The 21525-nt window shown below is 38.2% G+C and overlaps 1 protein-coding gene across 5 annotated transcripts in view; it reads left to right on the forward strand.

The window, feature by feature from the left end:
* MARK1 (microtubule affinity regulating kinase 1) overlaps positions 1-21525 on the forward strand; it is a 57429-nt gene that overhangs the window by 1698 nt on the left and 34206 nt on the right. For all 5 annotated transcript variants that reach the window (XR_003533942.1, XM_027681743.1, XM_027681741.1 and 2 more), the window contains exon 2: positions 20960-21163. Coding sequence is in view for 4 of the 5 variants with exons in the window: in XM_027681743.1 (XP_027537544.1) it covers positions 20960-21163 (204 nt within the window). In the remaining variant the exon portion in view is untranslated. The remainder of the gene's footprint in view (positions 1-20959; positions 21164-21525) is intronic.

A 21525-nucleotide genomic window follows, 5' to 3' on the forward strand; every position in this document is an offset into this window, starting at 1 on the left:
CCATTTCAAATGTATATGGGAATGTCGATGAGAGATAGATGACAGGGACATATATAGGCATATATCCAGTAATATAGTGCGTAAGACTTGCAAAATTTACACAAGGCAAATGGAAATATTCTCAAATGTCATCATCTTTTTTAGAATGAAAACTTCAATTAAAATGTTAGTAGTTCATTTAAAAGATATGCTACTTGGAAGTGCTCAATTTTGACACTTAGGGAATAGTAAGTGTTATTTTTTATTGTTGTAATTTCAGGGAGTGCATTGGGTATCTGAAAAAAACCATGTTTGTACAGGATATCAGAGTACTGGAAATTGCACATTTGCTTCTGAAAACCTTGGTGTAAGTCTGCAACCTAATACTAATGAATATAATCCTCCAGCCAGATAAACAGTGAAGAGCTGTGCAGTAGTAAGTTCCTAAATCTGCACAAAGTAATTCTAGTGCTGTCATTAGTGTGGCGTCTGCTGGGTTTTGGAGCAGAGACCTCGAGGTCTGCCTGTCAGGCAACCTCAGGAAGCCGTTTTTGCTGCCCACGGTGTCCCTGACTTTTGCTAAAGTGGCAAATGTAGGATGGAGGAGGTGGTCCGTTGCTGACTTCCTGATCAGCAGCATTCCTTGATTTAAAATGGATTCTGTGAGGGTGAGGTGAGACTCTTAATTTACTTTTAATGTGCTTCCTTCTGCTAATAAACACTAATGGACTGGGGAACTGTTTATGCTGATGGGTCTTGACGTACAAAGTGAAGCTAGTAAGCTCTGGGTAACTGAGGCAATGAGAAGTTGCAAGAAAAGGGAGAAGTAATTGGAAAGAGTGAGGAGTTAAGGGGCAGGTTTTGGCCTGGTAAAAAAATACATCTTTATAGTGCTTATTTCTAATCCTTGAGTATGTATATTTGCAAAGCTCTCCCAAGTTCTGCAGCTAGTGGTGATCTTCAGGAGAGGCTCTTTTCTTCCCTCTCATGCGTGTGGCCATCTTGGCAGTGTGGCTCCATTGTGTGACTCCCAAGGGACAGACTGTAGCTCTGTATCCCGGAGAGGGCTGATTGATGGTTCTGACTACAAACCTGTGTACCCGTCCAGCTGTGCTTTGCACATGGTGTGAGGTTGTTGCATGAAATCACGGGGAACTACCCTACCGCCACCCCCCCCCGTCTCTTGGCAGCTGCTTTCAGTACTTTAAAATAGAAAATACATAAAACTTTAATGCATCTTTTTCTCAGTGTGCAGGCATCTGTTATGTCTTTTGTAAAATAATATAATAATTGGATATAGCACCTATCATAAGAATATACATAGGAATTACAGGAGTTCCTGATGGGATGGGTGATAAACTTGCATATTTCCATAATTCTTTGTGCCTTTTATCCCACTGCATCCTTTCAAAATAGTCTAGAAGGGATAAGATCATGTAGCGTATTCCTTGATAAAGTCTTATCAGAAAGCTGGAGTAAGAAGTACAGGAACTGTCAACAACGGGCACACAACAGGTGGAGAGAGCCAGCGGTGGTGGAGCAGTGTGTGTGTAACTGATAGGTCTGCCTTGTGCAGATTCACACCCTTTGTCTTTTCTTTGCCTTTTTGCTGTTCCTGACATCTCCCAATGCTATGTTTAGCTTCTCTAGCAAATGTCCATAAATACTTTTCACTGGAAATGTTATTTCTCTTTCGTGAAAGCTGTGTTTAAGGAAAATAAATAGATTATGATTGTCAAACACTTATTCTTACTGAACAGTTTATTGGGAAACTTGGGGAAATTAATGGGTGGAGGCTGTACTGTATTTTCATGCCTATTACCGGATTTGTTTTTTCAAATGAGGGGTAGGAGTGGTATTCAAAATAATAATTTCCCCGTGTTTTGATTTTGTACATGTAACTATTTACAGCTTCCTCTTGATACATTTTACGTAGGCTGTGACGGGTAATGTGTCAGTGCATTGAAACACTTGCAGTTGGGGTTAGTTTGGGTGAACTGAACTTCCCTTCTCTGCTGTTGCTGGAGAAGACAGGAATTGAAAGCTTTGAGCTAGAATCTCTTTTGTTTTCTTTGAGTTGGTATTAATTGAGGAGAGAGGAGCTTCTATATTTTTCCCTTCATGGTGTGTTGTATTGTGTTGTTAAATTGGGGAATGGTTTTCCTGAATTAAGGCAAAAGAAAAGACATGCATCAGTAATATATCCTCCTAAATGTTTTTGGGGAGCTCTGTATAAGAAAATACTCATGGAGATTCAACAGTTGGCTCTGTAATACTTGCTGTATAGTACTTTTAATAAAATTAATAAAAATGAGAATGCTGTAGTTTGCTTTTTTCTGACTTAAGGCCCTGTTTAGTTTGGCATAAGAATACATTTCTTTTTTCACTCTGGTAAGTGTAATTTAATCTTTTGAAGGTATTACTGTTACCTGTGAGGGTATTACTGTTTATTTGTTTCGTGGTCTCACCCATCTAGCTAAGTTTTAAGGTATTATTTTGTTTTGTACTTTTCAGAGGCATCAATGTTTAATTCTGCTGGAGCAATCTGGCACATTTACGATGAAAGAAGGAACAAACAAGGCAGGAGTGCTGGATGATAACTCTGGCCAGGGTCAAGGAGGAATGTGGGAATTGTGGTTTGTCTTACCTAGCCAGTGCTATATGAGAATGATTGAGATGTCACATCAGGGGGAGTTTTAAGGAAGGATAAAGCACTGACCTATGGTCATGTGATTTGCTTCATTATCATACAAATAATTATGACACATGCACACCTGTCTGTGGGCTAGCGAGGGAAGGGTGATGTCTCAGATGCCAGCTAAAGTGGATGTGGTTAAGGATGCCTTTCTGATAGGGAAGGCTACTGGACAGCTGCATTTTAAAGAGGAAAAAATTGAGCAGGGCAAGAGATAAGAGGATAGAGTGAAGTAGTCAAGTTGGGATGATGATTATACCATGTTTAATTTCTTTCTGTTTTTTTTTTTTCCCTTCTGGATTTGCTTTTGCACCATAAGAACACATGGTTTTGATTTGGACAGAGGGGGCGTGGGAGAAAGTATCTGACAAGAATTCTTTCCTTCAGTGCCTTAAGCACAAGAATGGCCTAGTTTCCAAGCCTTATGGGTTCAAGAGTACAGCTGTATCTCTCTTATCCACAGGAGATGGACTTGAGCAAAGTGAGGAATGCCTGTGTTTTTTCCTTGCAAGATTGTTTTCCTTGATCACAAATACACCATTAGGTTGTATGTTTGTTTGAACAGGGTATGTTCTCCTAATCTTATTTTGAGGGTTTGTGTTTCCTCTATGTGGACTTTGTTTTTGTTGTTTTGCTTCACATCTGGAGCAAGCTCCTATGTTGTGGGGGGAAAACACACGTTTAGCTAGAGCATCGTGCACAGAGAGAGCAAGGCTCAATTTGTTATGAAGTATGTTATCCATTTTGAAGTGAACCTTCTATGTGGGTCAGAGAGAGAGCAATTGGACAGGTGATATAGATGTTTAGTTTCATTTTCCTTATGTAAAGAGAAATATTTTGGTACAAAGGAATGAAAATGTAGCTTCATGCTTCGATGTTCTTTCTAGGCATCATGAAAGTATACAGAGTTAAAGTTCAGAAAGAGTTAATGCAGTTTGCTTGTAGTACTTGTTTCATTTCATACTTCATGGGGCTTTTGAGGTTCATAGGTAAACATAAAGTTAGATTGTTTGTGGTTGGCATTCTGAAAACTGTACTTCCATGGTCAGTGGAGTTAAACACTGAACTAGAACAAGGAGGTTATGTTCTAGGGAGACTTGTCAGTGAGGTCTTTACTGGCATATTTTTCTTGATCATATGGACTTATTGTTTATATTAATACAATCTTTCTTAAAAAAATTGACTCTACACTTAAAGTGTTTTAATCATCAGCAAAGGCATGATTTTTCCCCCATAGCACCCAATTATATTTACAAATTAATGTTTCCACTATAAATGTGTTAAGTTTCTACCATCACAGTTGCTGCTGCTTAGCAGAGGAAGCTCCTGCTAACTTCTAATTGACCTCAATAGTTTAAACACAGAAAAAGGATTAATTTCATTTTTCTTTTAAGCACAGGTACAGTGATTTCTGTGAAATTATGTTCTTGATCGGTGACTTGTATTCACACTTGCAGATCTTTTTTCTTGTTCTCAGAATTTATTATAGACCTGGCCTCTATATCTTACTGATGCTTGAGAGAACTTTAAACAATTTTCCAGTAGAGCAGATTCACTGAGAAACTATCCTGTTAAGAGGAGAGATGATTTTACTATTAATGTGGAGCTATAAATCTATGGTGCAACTAAAGCCCTAAGACAGGTTTCTACATGTTGGCCTACTCAAGTTTAGAGTTTGAGCAAACTTTTCATATGTTGCAATATTGGAGAGAAAGCATTTTACCACTTCTGTTTAGTTCTGATTTTTTAGTAGCTTCAGCCTTTCCTTTATTTTAAAATACACATTTGCACTTTGTGCTGCCCTCCAGGTTAAACATACTACTTGTAAGCTGCTGCAGACAGTGACAAGTTTCAAACTTAGCTTATTTATGTTGTGGTCATGACACCGTCTATTTTGTTGTTGTTGTTGTTGTTATTCACGGAATGCTTGCTTTTTGTGGTTTGGTTTGTTGTTGTGATATTTTTTAGTCTTTCTGGAATTTCAGAATAGCCAAAAAATTCTTTTTAAGACTTGACAGTTTTTTCTGGGTCTTGATTATTGAATGTTTACTCTGCTCTAGATAGCAGTAAATTAAGAAGAAACGTTCTCCACAGTTGACTGTTTGTGAAAAGAGCCATGAAAACAGGAAAGTTTCACCAAAACGTTCTCATTGTTCAGTGTAATGAATATAATGCAACTCAATCTGAGTTTTAATAAGAAGCTCTTTCTCCACATCAGCTACCAAGCCTGTTTAATTGTTAGCATTTCTCTACTTCTTTCATGTTCTAAATTAGCTCTTTTTTTGTGTGTGTTCTCCGTGCTCAGTGCTAAACTGAGCTTTAAATTGGGCCAGTTGTATTTCATGTAAGAATGAATCATCTTTGTTTTTCTGTGAATAACTTAGTAAAATAGCAAAATCAAAGGATTGATGAGATCTCTCGAGGTCAGTTTGACTTCATAGCTGTATGTTATGATGCAGATTAGATAGTTTTCTTGAGCATCCTAGTGAATCTAAGGTTAAAAATTCCAAGAGGATAAGATGACCCTTGTTTTTAACGTACATTTCCCTGTAAGTGTTTTAACTTTTGTTTCCAAAGTAGTCACAAAACATGCTATAGCTGTCGTGGTAAAATAGTTAAAGGCAAAAGCATTAGAAAGTAGCTCTCTGTGCTTATCATAATCCTGTGCTTTTTTTTGACCTGAGATGGCAATTGAAAAAAAAAAAAAGATTGGTTGATGGGGGGTTTTTTTGGTTGGTTTGTTATTTTGGTGGTGGTTTGTTGTTTGGTTGTTTTGTTTTGTTTTTTAAGGTAAGCATTTTTATCAGGAATTTCTTTTTGTGTGCTTTTAAAGAAAACAGCAACCTATGCTGAAAGACATATGTTCACAGTTGTAGTAAGGTGCCTGCACAGTTAAATTCAGCTGGGCTGCAATTAACCTTTGAAGCAGTGAACCAGACACACTCATGGAGCAGTGCCACAGCTTAGTCTGTAACGATTGATCCACAGAGTGTATTTATGTGAAACCCAAAAGCACAGGTTTATTGGGCATCTCTGTAGAATGAAAGATCATTATGTTATTCTAAAATTCTCCGTCTTATCAGGACAGCTGATGGACAGACACTTGACATTGCTTAAATCACTGTGGGAAGCAGGCTCTCTTTTGCTGGAATGAATGTGTTGTCCGTGAGTTTTCAAGTTTTCCCGTTCTGCTGTTTGTTGTATATGGTTTCAGGAAGAAGTAATTTTCCTTCTTTTATCTTGCTGTTCCTATGCTTGTGGGACACCTTAGGTGTCAATTGTGGGTGTCAAAATGAGAAGTGGTCTGCACTCCATTTGTTTGGTTAGCATGAGTGTGCCTTACTATCAAGATGTCTTGCAGAGCTGTTCAAGATCTAAGTGCTCAGTACCAACAACTCCTGTCCCTTTCTGTGCAAACTATTTCAAATTAACAATGTTTTATAAAACTGTAAGATTGTTATAGAAATATACATTCAAAATGCAGCAATACAACATGTATTGGACAAAAGATGTTGTTTTTCTTCACATTTGTGTTCTTCAAAAGCCTTACAATATAGCAGAAAGAGGACTCTTGGTTATAGTTAGCCTTAGCCAGAGTCATTGTTTTAATTTCCAAGATGTATACCGAATCTAAAAAAGCATTGAATGCCCACACATTGATATGTGTGTGCATAGGTGTAATGATTTCCAAGCTGAGGATTGTTACACATAGTGGAGTTATACTGAGGTCAGAATGAAACATGTTCATGACTTCAGATCAGCCTCTGCCTTGTTCACTGTGACCTTGGTGATATGTTGGTAATAAGCAGAATAATAATCCTGGTTTATGTTTAAACACCTGTAGAATTCACAAAAGTAGCAGAATGTTAATCAGATCAGAGAATGATGTCCAAACTTAATATATATTTTAATTGATTCTTGATAAGGAGCTTTGTCCAGCTGTGTTGCAGAACTGTATTTTAAACATACTCAGCTGTGGGGATGGGTAGCTTGAATAACAAGACAGAACTTCACCTCTGATGAAAGCACTTGTGTAGTACATTGATGTTCATGTAGCTAAACATAGAGAGTTACTGGATAGCCCATGGCAGTCTTTTGCAAGAGCAGATAGTGATAATAATACTACTACTGGTGACAAAGTCTAATTGTTTCTATATTATAAAGTAATAATAGTGCATGATAACTTTTAAAATCTCAAGCAGAGACAGAATTAGGCAAGGTTGTTAGAGAGAAGTGATATGTTTCATTAGACAGATGTGGTTAAAGAAAATAGATTAGATTTGGATAGATTAGGCTCTAGCAGGGCTTGCTGTAAAGGCTCTGCCCAAGGCGAGCCTTGTGGTAAAACCTGTAGAGCCTCTGCTGTGCTCCTGTAGGAGGGCCCACGCCTTACTCATGGTGCTGTAAAACACACACCTTGTAAGCGGAGGCTCAGCCTTAGTCACTGTGGTACAGTGCTATTTTCAGCTCTCCTGGAAGCTTCCCTCCTGGCTTCCTCCTTTCCCCACAGTTGGTTCTTATCTTTCTCATCTCAACCTAATACTCAAGAAGCGAGTAATAGAAAAACAAAGTAAAACATGTTTTACTTGTCTACAAGGGGAAAAGGCCATTTATTTGTAATCTTAATGTTAAATTATCTATGTGATAATCCTTATCTTATTTAGTCCCTCAAATACTTGACCAATTTTGTTTTAAACCTGGTGCTAGTCTATAACCTGCCATCACAGCAGCTTTATCCATACACATTTCCCCAATATCCATCTTTCTGAGTTTCTAATTACCTATGTGGATTCATTTCTGAGGGAGCTGGGGCTGTTTAGGCTGTGCCAGGGGAGGTTTAGGTTAGACATTAGATAGAAATTCGTTACAGAGAGAGTGATCAGACATTGGAATGGGCTGCCCAGGGAGGTGGTGGAGTCACCATCCCTGGAGGTATTTAAGAAGAGACTGGATGTGATAATGCCATGGTCTAGTTGAGAGAGTGGTGTTGGGTCATGGGTTGGACTTGATCATCTCAGAGGTCTTTTCCAACCTGGTTGATTCCGTGATTCTGTGATTTGCTGGCCATTTAAAATCTGCAATTTGTTATATATCACATTCTTGCTCCTCCCGCCTTGTTTTGTCCCCCATTTTGCTTAGTAATGTGTTTTTGTACTTGAGCCCGGTGTACTCATTGCCAGCTTCCTTATGCTTCTCACTCGTTCTGGGACCTTTTCCAGTTTTGCTCATTTAATGACATAAGCAAACCCAATACAAAGCTTTGCAAAAGCTACGTAGTTGTAGCTCCTGTTTATCCTTCAAATAATACCCTCCTGTATGAATCCCAAGGAGCATTTTAATATGGGAATAATCTGAATTGTAAAGCTAAAGGGAGTGAAGAAATGCTTTGGTTGGGAGGACTTTTCTGTTTTGGGGGCTCTTTTTGAAGTATTAGCTAAAAGGATTGTTACAACTTGAAATACTCATCAGTTAAACTATATTTTCCTCTCTCCACATTTCCTTCCCTCCACCCTGCTAGAGTTACTGTGCTTTCTTCTCTCAGATAACATCAGAGAGTAATCAAAGCTTTATAATGATTACTTAGGAATTTTATAATGTTCTTTTAGAGATTTTCTTGATACATGCAGATACTCAAGGATTTTAATGGGTGAGAATTGCAGAGTTGAAGAAGTGGAGTGTAGGATGTACTGCAGAAGGTGTAGCAGCAGTGTAAATTACTTGTGCTAAACAGTAAATATCTGACATTCCTTTTGAGAGTGCCTGCTTGGCTTCAGTTGTATGCAAGTATCTTTCTATTTCGTAGATGTTTCTGTTGTTACTTAAAATAAGCAGAGACATAGCTCAGAAATTCAGAGAATCTTGTGTTAAGAAGAGTCTTATTTCTGCCTTAAAAATTACCTTAGCTTGTGAAATGCTACATTGAGCTCTTGCAGAGGATATGGTTGTTTTCCACAAATGGATTACATGTGTAATGTATTTACTCATATCTCTATTCCAGATAATACTATTGATTCAAGGTAATATAATTCTTTAAAGCATTTGGGGTTTTATGTAGTAATTTTTTCCCAACAGTAATCAGATTTTCTCCCCCTGCCATTATTACAGTCAGAACAGCCTACGAGTGGTTGAAAAAAACAAACAAGAAACCCCCAAAACCAGGAATATATATCTTTACTTGCTGGAGGACTAAAATAGTATTTTCTCCTTAAGATCAGACTCCAGAAGGAATAGCAATTTTAATAATTCAATACAAAGAAATGTGTACAGAAAATATTAATACTACTGTGCTGAGCAGTCTTTAGTAGGCATACGTATGTATAATATCTTTTCAAATTTGTTTTTTTTTTTTTTTTTTAATTTGATACTAAATGAACAAGACTGGCTGCTTTTAGAGTTCTTTCTTCCAGTGATGGGCATAAGATGCACATGAACAAAGAAAATTTATAAAAGCACTTCACAATGAAACTCTTGCTCCATCTACTGCATAGTCCAGAGAAATCTTATCCTCAGAAAGTTGGTATGAGCAATGAGGGTTGAGCTAAAATAGGTGCTGAAATTAGTCAATGGAAGACATAATTACTATTAGAGAATATATGACTACAGCAGTGTTCTTAGTCAGGCTAAGGGAAATCTAATCCCTCAGCTTGTGCAAAGTAGACTGATAAAATTAAAACTGCATTTAAAGATCCTTTTTAAGAAAGCTATTTTTGCTTACCCAGTGATTACTGAGGTATAGTGCTCATATAAAAATGAGAAACATCAGAATGTTTTCTAAATACTACAAGGTAACATATTGGTTATTATTACTGATGCTGTTGTTACCATTACTAGTTTTGTTTTACCTTTTGTAAAACCTTGTATTTTGTTATTGTGTACAGACTTTTTCACTGTTAGTCATTAAATCCATTTCCTAGTGATATGTAATATTAAGTTTCAGTAGAATGGTTTTCAAAGTGAGTGATGTCAAGCCTTCTGCAGTAGCATAGAAGAGACAAACTGGACTCCTATATCCATGTGTTTGTTGTCTTTACTGTCACATAATAATTACTAACCAGAAGAAGCTGAATTAAATGTAACACTTGACTATTAACCGGAGTTGTTATGATAAAGTGAAATGTTAATGGTGCATGAGCCATTTTCCTAATATTACCTTGATTTAATTGAAGATATTTCTAAGACTAGCTCAGCTAGTGACAAACAGAGGAAAATAAAAAAGCAAGCTGGGAGACTGTCAGGTATGTTGGCAGGTAGCATTTATGTATATTTGAGTAAAGGATACCTCCACGTAATTTGTGAGAAAGGGTAGGAAGCTATGCCTGATTCCAGGTCAGCTGTTGGGTGGTAGGAAGGCAGTAGGAAATGAACAGCTGGTTTGTTAACTGCTTGGTGAAATGAGAAAGATATTTAACATGGTAGCTCTCATCCCCCGAGATTGGAAGCATTCTAGTTAGTTTGGTAAATTAAGGAAAAAAATTCCCATTGAGTCTGTGATAATTTAGTGGTTGCAACATTGCATAAAGGATACATGATCATCCTAGGAAGGATGATCCAGTGCAGTGACTTTCCTCATCTTTTAAAAGGCAAGGAGCATTTTAGGACCCTTGGCAGGTTGATGGTGGAAGAGAGAACATAATATTGCTGACAGCTCATCCTAAGACTTGGAGTAATTCAGTGATGTCCATTTGAAATCTCCAGAAGGATAACTTTCCTTTGAGATTTTGAGGATGGATTCCCAGTTTCTGGTAGGGAGATTGGTAGTTCCTGTCACTTGCTGACATTGCCCTCAGGTTCCCATGACTTCTCTGCTTTTTCTTCCTTGAGACTGAATCAAATTAATCCAGCTACTTGAGCTGGAGATTTCCAGGCATATTGTTTTAATGTTACCCAAACTGTTTTGATGTCCAGCTCATGACAGAACCAAGAGTTGTCCCTGGTAGTGGAGGGCTGGAGGACACCATTGCTGCTGCTGGTTATTTGTTGTATCTCACCATCTAGATAAAGAAGTTTGGAAGTGTCCAATTTTGACAGTTTGCAGGCTGGGATATGTGTAAAGCCCATAGCTGAAGATCTGGGATTCCTCACCCACAGATTATCAAGGACTCAAGAGAAAGTCACGTGTCTTTTCTCTTACTGTTGGATTGGCTGCTAATTTTAATGACTGTATTCATTTTGAATATATAGAGATTTGTTCAAACCTCTAATTGTAGATTATTTGGCTTGTCTTAAGTTTTAACCATATATGTGTACATACATGTACATTAATTCTTCCACATTTTCTTACCTTTTTATTTTAATGGGCTGGGTTAATCCAGCATCTGTTGGTTTTAATTTTTTTATGCATTCTGTGATTTATATTTTTTCACTTCCTGTGATTTACATAACGTGGACTATTTTATTTATTCTTTTTCTTGTGCTTGGCTTTTATATCTCAGTTACACTCACACATTATTTATGTTTATGATTTGAATTCGGGACATTGACATGTATCTGATGCCTATATGTGATATTATCAGTATTTATTATCTACTGTATTACTGTATCAACCAGTTTAAAAATCTGAAGAAATGTATTCTTTTTTTCTAGCTATGTTACATACTTTGCAAAATCTTTTAGGAATATTGCTGCTTTTTTTTTAAATTTAGCTTTCTAGTTGCATGAATCTCCAAAGTGCAAAATTACAGTAGTTTCTGATTAATAAATAATGGAAGCCCAAAGGTTAAAATAGGTGGTTGCACAAGTTTAGAAACAAGGGGCTCCATGGAAATTGTAGTCTCAGCTCTGTGTAAAGCGCACTCTTTGATCATAAGATAGGAGCTGGTCCAAGGGCCGGACAGTGTTTGGACAGCTTAAAGTTAAGCATGAATCTGTTGGGAATATGTTTACTAAGCTGAAATGTGGGGTAGCATTATCCACATAAAGGTAAATAGTTACTGCAGCCCAACTGAGGACATTTTATTTGATCTGTTAATTAACACTTACATAAAAAAACAGGTAGAGAGCACTCAGCAGAAGACTGTCTTCATTTTGCTCTGTTTGTTTTCTTTGAGTTCACCAAGTTCCACTATACTAGTTGGCTTGGATATAACACCATAATCTTGCTCTGTATGTAAAGCACAGTTGGTCTTCTGAAAGCGTAAACTTAGTGGTGTCCTTATAACTATTGGCAGCTCCTACCATCAGGTCAGGCTCTGCTAGACTGCTCTCAGTAGACAAAACCATTGTAACTGATTGCTGCTTGAGTGCAGGCTCATTGGTAGGAATGCCCTATGCCATCTAAGGTGCTTCCTCCTCTTAGGAAGGTGTCTGCTTTTCCTGTGACAAAATGTGTTACTCCTCAAAGTCAACCTTTGTATCAATGCTTATGAAAAAAAAAATGTCTGCAGAATGCTGGGCCTGATGATATCCTGGCTTGAATATGAAAACTGCCTCTCCTTGGCAGATGAGGCCCAGTAGGCACTTTACACTTCACTCTGCTGAGGCAAGACTTGTTAATGACATCAGAAGTCCTTGTGGCAGAGAGCTGGACCAGCACATACTATTAAACCTTGAAGCTGGAGAAACTGAGCTTGTATACTCTAGTGCAAGAGGCCATGAAAGTTCTCTCCAGCTCAGGAAGGTTCCCTGCCCCCTCCCTTGAAGGCTGCAGCTCCTGTGGAAGGGCATGAGATAGGCCTTATTAATCTGCTATAAGTTCATGCCTCCCCACCCCCCCCGATTGGCAACAAGTTAATTTTGAGGATTACTTTGTTACATTTATTTTGTATGTACTGTATTGTATGAAGGGAGATATTACGATGAATCTCTGTAACCTTTAGATTCCTAAAAGGGATATGTCAAGAAAATATTGGAAAACCCTTCTGAACATTGGGTAACTGCATTTGAAACACAGCTTGACATCATCCTCAAACACTGCAGTCCTGCACTGCTCTAGACAGTTTCTTTTCTAGGACATGTGTGCATCAATTAGTATGTATTGCTATCAGGTTGGATATTTTAATTGGTCATCTCATCACTTTTTAGAAGCTGGCTTTACTTCAGCAATTTAATAAGTCCTTGAGGTAAAATAGTCTTCAAAATGAGACGGTGATCTGTCTTGATGAATTCATCCTTGGATCCCTTGGATGAATGCAGTAATGGGGATGTAAAGCCTTTAGAAATACTGTCCAGCTTGCTAAAGGAGTAACGTAACTTTCTGTTTTGTGTAGCAGAAACGTTAGGGGTGCTTTGCCCATGCATGTCACCCCTAAAGGGGAGCTTCTTAGGCTCACATGGTGCACTCCTCTGTCTCGCACACCCGGTGCAGGTAAACAACACAAATAAGCAAGTCTGTTTGTTTGTGGGATTGGTTTTGATGGGTTTAGGGGTTTGTGGTTTGGGGGTTTTTTGTTGTTGTGTTAGGGGTTTTTTCCCCAGTCCTTATGTGTTTTTTACGTTGTTGCGGAATGGGAATAAGTATCTCCTAGCTAAAGTTTCTCTACTGGTGTCAATTTGCCTCTGGATTATCAAGAAAAGTGGTGTGATCAATTTTCTTTTCCATGTTGTTCCTGTCCTGATAGTGTGGTTCCGTGAGAGCTTAATGCAGAGCTGATGTGGTGCTGAATTCCTGGTGCTGGATGTTTCCCGTTCTCCATGGCCCTGTGCTGATGCCTGGGGAACTGTCTGGGGGTCCATGTGCTCAGGGAGCTGGAAGTTACCCTGGCAGAAGAGTTGCCAGAGTTTGTCTGGCTTGGATGCCTGTGCTGGCTGCCTATCCTGCTGTCCCATTGGTAGTGGGGTTGTAAGAAGGTGCAGACGTGGGCAGTGTTGGGTTGGCTTCAGAAGCTGTCATGCCACATGGGGACTTATCCAGAGTTGTTTTAGGTATGCAATGGATAAGGAAAACATTCCCGTTTCATAAACCCTGTGAGAAGGAATGAGTTGAGATTCAGAGCCTGGTCCCATTTAGCTGCATGTATGCTTTCATTCTGGCCCAGAAGAGTGGTTGGTTGATCTTGTGTCAGACACATGTAACACTTTAATCTGGTCGCTCTTTTGTGAATAAACCTTGCCTCGTACTTCTGTTTTCCTTGTCTGGAGGAAAGCTTCAGGTTTCCTGATTGTAGTCTCTAGACTCTAGAGGCAGCCCTTTCCCCTCAGTTTTGAAGTTTGATATTAAAGCATTTTTCACTTCTTGTGCCCCTGAAAATGTCTGAGAAGCTCCATGTGCTTGACATGATCCTGAACCGTAAGTTGTTTCATGTCTCTTCTGTCTTTTAGGAGACCAATTGAAAAATTACCTGGCTGCATCAATTGTAAATGCAATAAAAACTCCTGCCGGTTTCCTTTGCCAGAAGTTTCGCTTTCTGGGTGTGTTCCTGTTCTTGTTTAGTTGGTTCAATTAATGATGAAAATTAGCATGTAGTTTTCTTTCTGTTTCACTGAGGGTTTTTGAGCAAACTGTGGGTGCTGTACATTCAGAATCAGTAGTGCCCTGTATCTCTGGGTGCTGGCAGGATGTTCTAGGTGAGCTGGGAATGCTCACTGGGAGCTCAGTGCTGGCAGGTTTGAAGATCCTGTAATAAGTCAAAAAAGATTGGTGAAGTTAAACTGATCACTTCCTGAGAAAAGAGCAATGGCTGGAAAGAAATGTGGAAAGAACTCTCTGTCTCTGAAGGACTGTGTTTAAATATGTCCAGGAGTCTTTCTCTTTCCTTCCCCCTTCCATAAGTGCTTTTCTTCAAAAAGATAGGTTTGTGTTAGGTTTCATGAGTGAGGGACCTTAGCCATTTTATTTTGACAAGATAGGAAATGTTTACTCTTTTGCTTGGTAGGTCTGACTGTAGCTTCTAGTATTGTACCAAATGACAAATAAAAATGAGTAAACAAGAGGATCTTAGGAAAAAGTTTGGGTTTTTTCCCTCCCCTTGGCTCCACCTGTGGTTTACTGCAGCAGCTTTTAGCTGACTTGTCACAGTTTTCACTGGGGCTACGGGGAGGGTTCAGTTTTGTCATAGCAATTAATGGAGATGATATGGGCTGACTGTCCTGAATTAGCCCTGGAAAATCTTGTTTGTGTGTTTGGGATGAGTCAGGAAGGAAAGTGCCAGGTTGAAATAACTGTGCCAATTCTGAGTGAAATGGAACAAAGGCAGGAAGGTCTTGTTCTGCTGCACCTGCACGCCTGGCCGGGCTGAGGGCTTCGGGCCCAGGGGGAGGAGGAAGTGTGTTACTTGAGTTCAGGTTACAAGACCTGATTTAATGCTATGAAGGTATTTGTTTTTCTGAAATGTTTTCACTGACATCTCAGGGATGGACTAGCACTTTTTTTTTTATCCTTTGAATAAAAAGGATCTGTGATTCCACGTGATAATGAACTCCACCCTTCCACATGATGTTAGTGCTGTGTTTAAAAAAAAATAAAAAGGCAGCGAGAGTAATATAACATGCACAGGATTAATAGAGGTTGGTGTACCGTATGAAAATTAGAAGTATTCTGAAGATCCTTGTGTATGAAGTTCTGAAACTCTTACTAGCTCTGTCTGGTGCTGCACTGGTAGATAATGGGCTGTTTTCTATCCTAGATTACTTCGAGTATGGAGCTGTAAACATTGCATCCTGTGTAGCTTGTGAGTAGAAAAACAATTCTGTCTTGAAGTGTGCAAGCTTATTTCTGATATGTCTCACATATGTTGATCTATGTTGAGCACTTAAAAGACAAACAAACAACAAAAAATCTCAAACAAAACAAAAAAATCCACCGAAACTTTTAAGGGGTTTAGATTCCATAGTAACAAACACAGAATAAGATTTTACTCAGTGCTCAGCATGAGTTTACTTCTCGCCACTTAGAAAGGGAACTTTATTGTCTATTGGCATTAAGGGATTGTATTTCACCTTGCAATAGAAATGTTTTGCTATTAGCTTTGAAATTGTTTTCATGCAATACGGAATATTACAGCTGGGAAAAAAAGGAAAAAGATGAAAAAAAAAGAATAAGGGGAAAGTTATTTTGTTCAGTATCTCTCTTAATACTGTATATTGGACTTTTAATACTATATATTGCCTATAGATTGGATTTTTTTAGAAAGTTTTATAAAATGATTTTCAGAGTTGCAGCATCAGTTAATGAAATGTTTGCCTATGCTTGACTGAGGCCAGCTTTGTTCAAACTCCTTGTATCTTATTGCTGATAGCTTCAAGCTCTTTCAAAAGTTCATGTCTGGAATTTCTACATATTATGTAAATCTGATCTAAACAGAAGGATGCACATGCATGTATTTGATTATTTTCTTCATGCACTTCTGGAAAGCATGCGTGAGCAAGTGTGGGGTATGCATACATGTTAAATTTTGTCACAATTTTGTCTGCTTCTTTTCTGTCTCTGCCATATATTGACCTTGATATCTGATTTAAAATCCATATATACTTCTTTTCTCACTCTGTGTTTTTGTTGCTCGAGTTTTTCTGAGCTTAGTCCTGCATGTTATCTGCTGTTTCAATGGAGAAGGTTGGTTGCTTTTTGTTTTGGGGGTTTTTTGATAGCGAAGTTTCTATCATGCATTCCCAATCTAGTCTGCATTTAATTATTGATAAGAAAATATGAAAAAAATTGTGTGCATACATTCAATCTTTTTAATTGCCCCTTCCAAAGCACTCCTTCGTGTGTCTGAGAGATGGGAAAAATTAATGCTTTAGTAATTGTGGTATGAAGTGATGTGTACATGGGGCAAGGGTAGGCTGTAGCTTTGTGCAGATGTGAGGTGTACCTGGAAGAGGAGGCAATCTCCTTTTTCTGATGGAAGCTGAGGGATCGGGTGCTACAATCTTGTTGCACCGTGCATCATACCTGCGTGCCTGGACCTCTGGATGCTCTTCGGATGTATGCAGAACAATCCAATCTGAACAGCTCTGTTGGTTTCTACACCGAGGCTTTCCCAGAGCTTTCAAAATATTTGACTCTTCCAGCTTAGTTTGATTGTTACTTCAGTAAAAGAAGAGGACTTGCTTTAAGTGGCTTGCTGGAAACTCCTATGTCCTAAAGGAATGGTTGCAGACAACAAGCAGTTAAAACATAAAAACAGCTGGACATCCAGGACATTAATTCACACCTCTATCCCCTTCCCCTGTATTGTCTATCCAAGCTCTTGCAGATCAGAGCAATATAGAAGATGACCTTCTCAGCCCCTCAGACTCCCTCTGTCTGGGCTAACTATTTTGAAAAATATTCACATATTTGCAAAATATGACATCTGTTACAAATGCTCATGTGTGTGGCACATGCTTGAAAGTGTTAGGAGTTATGAATGTAAAAATTGGCTGCAATATACTTAAGTCCAGAACAGGGTATAATATTGAGAGCAGAAGTGTGATGATGTGCCTTTTCTAGCACTGCATGTGCATGCTTTGCTTCCATGGGCTGACTCTACCGAGGAATTTCCCTTGTGATAGTTCGAGATGGGGAAAATTCAGCACTAAAAGGTTTGTTTAATCGAGTGAGGTGTGTTTGTCAGCAGATCGATGTGTGGAAATTACCCTCTTACTCTGAAGGAGTATGGAGACCTTCAGTGTTGTTTGAGCAAGAAAGGCTGTGTGGATTGGCGGCCAGAATGGTTTTGGGGAATTCTTAAGACTAAGCTGTAAGAGCGGTTATGCTGTAAATTTAATTACAGTGCATAATCCATGAGAATACTACTCCAGAGGCTAGTAAGTGGATATGTAAAGTAGTGGAGCCCACACTTTGTACCTACTTGGTGGGGTTAGTTCTTCTGCACTTTCTCAAAGATAATGTGTCTGGCCATCGGGTCATCTTGCTTTGGCAAAGTTACCTTGGGTAAACAAAGAAAACGATAGCTTTGAGTCTTGGGGAAGCACTGGCTCAGGTTAACTCTCTTGTGATCTTAGTACCATTTGCTTTCTGCAGTAACTCTGATGGAACGTGTCAGAAACAAACCTAACTGGGAGTAGTAAGTGTTAATCACGCTCTCTTCAGTGACAATTTAAAATTGGATGCTAGAAGCACTTTTTTGAGATTTCTGAAAACACAGTGGATTTTGTTTTGCATGAGTTTTTATGTTCTTATTTTTAAGTACTTGATTAGTGTGCAAAATACCTAAATGGCTGCTCTAATAGTTTCAACTCTAAACTTTTGTTACTGCTGCACCTTGTTTTTGTTTAAAACTGCATTTTATTTTAAGAAATGTCTAATTTTGGTTTTATTTCTAGACATTATTTTACACTGACTGAATATATTGAGAGTCATATTCATGACCACATTATACATATATTGAGATATATGATCAGGGTATGTAGAGAAATAACATAATTCTGAGTTAAAATCCTGTGTGGGAAATTCAGGTCGTTAGCTAGAATTGTTTTTAGATGGCAGTGAACTTCAAGAAGACAGTTGGGTTTTACTATCCCCTTGTTTCCAGCACGCTGAAAAATTTCTCAGAATTTAGAGATTGTTCTACTGAAATGGCATTTTAAATAGCCACATAGTAGCTGATGCATAATGAATGACTGTATTGTAATGGACCAGAAGGATCTTAAAACTATGTAGCCTGTCTTTCTAAACAGTGTGGATGTTGCATGCTTCTGTGAAATTCAGCTTTAGTATTGTTTGGAAATAGTCTCTGAGATACTGTTAGTTGACCTTGAATTTTTTTTCAACTTCTTAAGCTTTTGTTGTAATTTTATTGAATGCTAATTTCTAGAAGTTGATGAGATTCTACTTTAAATTCCTCTGTACTTTCCAACAGTAGCAAGCTGTTTATGTGCAGAAGAGAGGCCTATTACAAGACTTAAGAATAATTTGAATTTCATTCAGTGTTGTTCAAATTCAGAAATTGTATGTATTTATTTATATATGGCTCACAAATTAGGAAACTTGACCTTCTTTATGCATGATTTCTGTAATCATTTGGCATAGCTAGGGAGAATGGTTGACTCTGAAGATAATCTGTTTAAGAGGGAATAATTAGGAACCATGTAGGCTGGCTTAGTTTTTCTGTCACAAAAAGACCAAAATCCAGAATCATCATGACCATGAACCTTGTTAATTTTTTTTCCCTCTTCAGATTTGATACTCTGCTATATTGCCATTATGATTAAATGATATTTTCCCTGTTAAATCTGCATTAAAATGATCTGTCCTGTGAGGCCTTCTTGTTCTTTGTCCATGGCACTGGTTTAGCTTGCCTATCCAACTGTTTATCTAAGACATCTCTCCAGCTATCTACTGGGAGGAGGCTAATCCGTGAAGCATAGGAAACTGGCAATTGATATTAGGGTTGCTAATGCTTCTGGTAGGCATTGTATTTCCTGTAGTGAAGATGTAATTCCGTGTGTAAACAGGCTCAAAAGTTTTCAAAACTTGCTCGTGTGGCACAGTGCTGTAGCTCCAGACGGGATTCTAGGTACAGCTAAAATATCCGTTATTAGCACCATACAGATACTGATCTCGCAGGGTGTATTTTTAGGGAAGACTTTTATTTGGGCTGTGGCTTATCACATGTGAGACTAGTGTCCGATTTTGAAGGAATTTTTCCAAGCCTTCTTGCCTGAGGCTGTCCTTCTGATCTTCTCTTTCCAAGTCCACAGAAAATATTTTAATTATGTGCTTCTAAAAGGTAAATACTATTACTAGCATGTTATTTCATGGCTGAATAAATTTGTCTGATATACAGAATCTAAACATGCCTGGCTTGCTTGGTTCCCCACTAATTTGGACAACAGTTTAGCAGTGGGAGTCTAGTAGTGTTTTGCAGAGAGACTCAGGTAATGAAAAGACAAACAAAATTATATTTAGGGCCATTCTCCTGGCCATAGTGAATAATTAATAATGCTGGAGATGATGTAAGCAGAGTTGTGCTACATTTGGGAAGAACATTCTGGTTGTGGTAAACTCCTTGTTTTTTCCGGTTGTGTTGCAGCTGTTTGCTAGTTTTCCCAATTCCACCAGTGCTTATGTCCTGAAATAATCTCATTTGGTTCAATGGGACTATCTGTAAGCCTGAGTGTTTACAGGATGGGTTTGTCTTCAGTCTATAATAAATGCACACTGATGCTGGAAGTACTGATTTAAATTCTATTTTGTTTACTAAAATAATTAATTCCATAAGGAATGAGGGGTGAGATCAGCAGAGAACAATGTTAGGTTGAGTATTGGGAGAAACAGTGAAATCTCTGGCTGCCCTCAGTCTGCTTAAGGTCAAGGATCTAGAAACAGGCTCAGTTAGTGCTCTGAACACAGATATTCACTTTTTGATTGAGGCAGTCAGTAATGGGAAAATATTAAGGTGTCTCTTGAGCTTTGTTGGTGCTTTATACTTAGCTGGGAGTAAGCATACCTTTCTGTTATAAAATCTAAAAAGTGATCTGGGAAGACACTGTTTCTACCTCCAGTATTTGCCAGCCTTAAAAATCTGTAACTTGAAAGATTAGAAGCTAAATTATACCTGTTAAACGTTTGTCCCCATCTGCCACTGTTAGAAAGTATTTGAAATACTGAAACACTTACCACCCCTTTGATATTTTTCATTACTTTGATTTCTCCTTGGAACATTTCCAAGCCCCATCTGTATCTTGCCCCTTATGTACTTGGAAGTTAGAGTACAGAAGCACTGCAGATTTCAGTGACTAACATCTAATGTGGGATGATGTGTTGGCATGCATTAAAAATAACTTCCTTTTAGTTCTTCAGACTTTTGAGACTTAAAATATTTTATGAGACATCACAGACTTTTAAAGAATAGGTATTTTTAAATAAAAATGTAGATTGTTACTGGAATGAGAACTTCTGTTACTTACAAAAAGATGGCAACATGTTTGGGGAGCAAAGCTTACTTGAAAAAAAATTTTTTGGTAATGTTATTTGAGTGAAGAAAGTTAAGAAAAAAAATGGAGTAAAACCTTGTTTCCAAATATATCAAAGTACAAGTATATTTTGTACTGTGTATTTTTAAAAGACTAAATTTGATTATGATTAGACAGGCAACATAGTGCTATACTGTGTATTTGAGCATATTTTAGAAAGGTCTGTAATGGTTTGTTGATTACTGCCTAGATGTCTCTAGTTTTAGTTTTGGAGCTGGTAAAATCTTTCTGCGTGCTTTTTTACATGGGACACAGATCAAACTCTGCCCAAAGACAGCATGTTCCCCTTAGGCTGCTGTCCAAAATTATCAGTTATATTGTAAAAGTAAATAAATGACTCCCCTCTGCACCTTTTTATGCTTTTAGTCTATTCTGTTGCAACTGCCTAAAACCCAAGTAGCTAAATTCCCAACTATGTTGTCTGCCTTCCAGCATACCTCTGTGGATGGATACACTGAACCACATGTCCAGCCTATCAAGTCAAGTAGCAGACAAAACATCCCCCGATGTAGAAACTCCATTACATCTACAAATGAAGAGCATCCTCACATTGGAAATTATCGCTTACTGAAAACAATAGGAAAAGGAAATTTTGCCAAAGTGAAACTGGCAAGGCATGTGCTTACTGGAAGAGAGGTAAGCCTTTAAAAAAAAGTCTGACAGTCTGTTTTATGTTCCCTTTGGCTATCTTTATAATTAGTATTTCTTCTAGAGGCTGTTTCAGGATATAGAAGAAGTTAACTGAGATGCTTTCTCCTAACCACCCACCTCCTTTTTTAAAACATAGCTTCCTGGGGAAAGATCAAAAAGTTTGTTGTGCATCAGGGGGTATTTTGGGTCTGGGAGAGGGTCTGTTCATCCCCAAGCATTTCCAAAACTGAAGAGAAATACATTGACGGGTAGATTCCATTGATATTGATAATCTGTTGATAGATCCTGTGTTAGGAGAGCCTGGTTTTGCAGTGGACAAGATAACATTGTTCTGTCCAAACACTGAC

The sequence above is a fragment of the Neopelma chrysocephalum genome, unplaced genomic scaffold, assembly GCF_003984885.1.
Source record: "Neopelma chrysocephalum unplaced genomic scaffold, ASM398488v2 Primary Assembly neopelma1_61b, whole genome shotgun sequence".
NCBI lineage: Eukaryota > Metazoa > Chordata > Aves > Passeriformes > Pipridae > Neopelma > Neopelma chrysocephalum.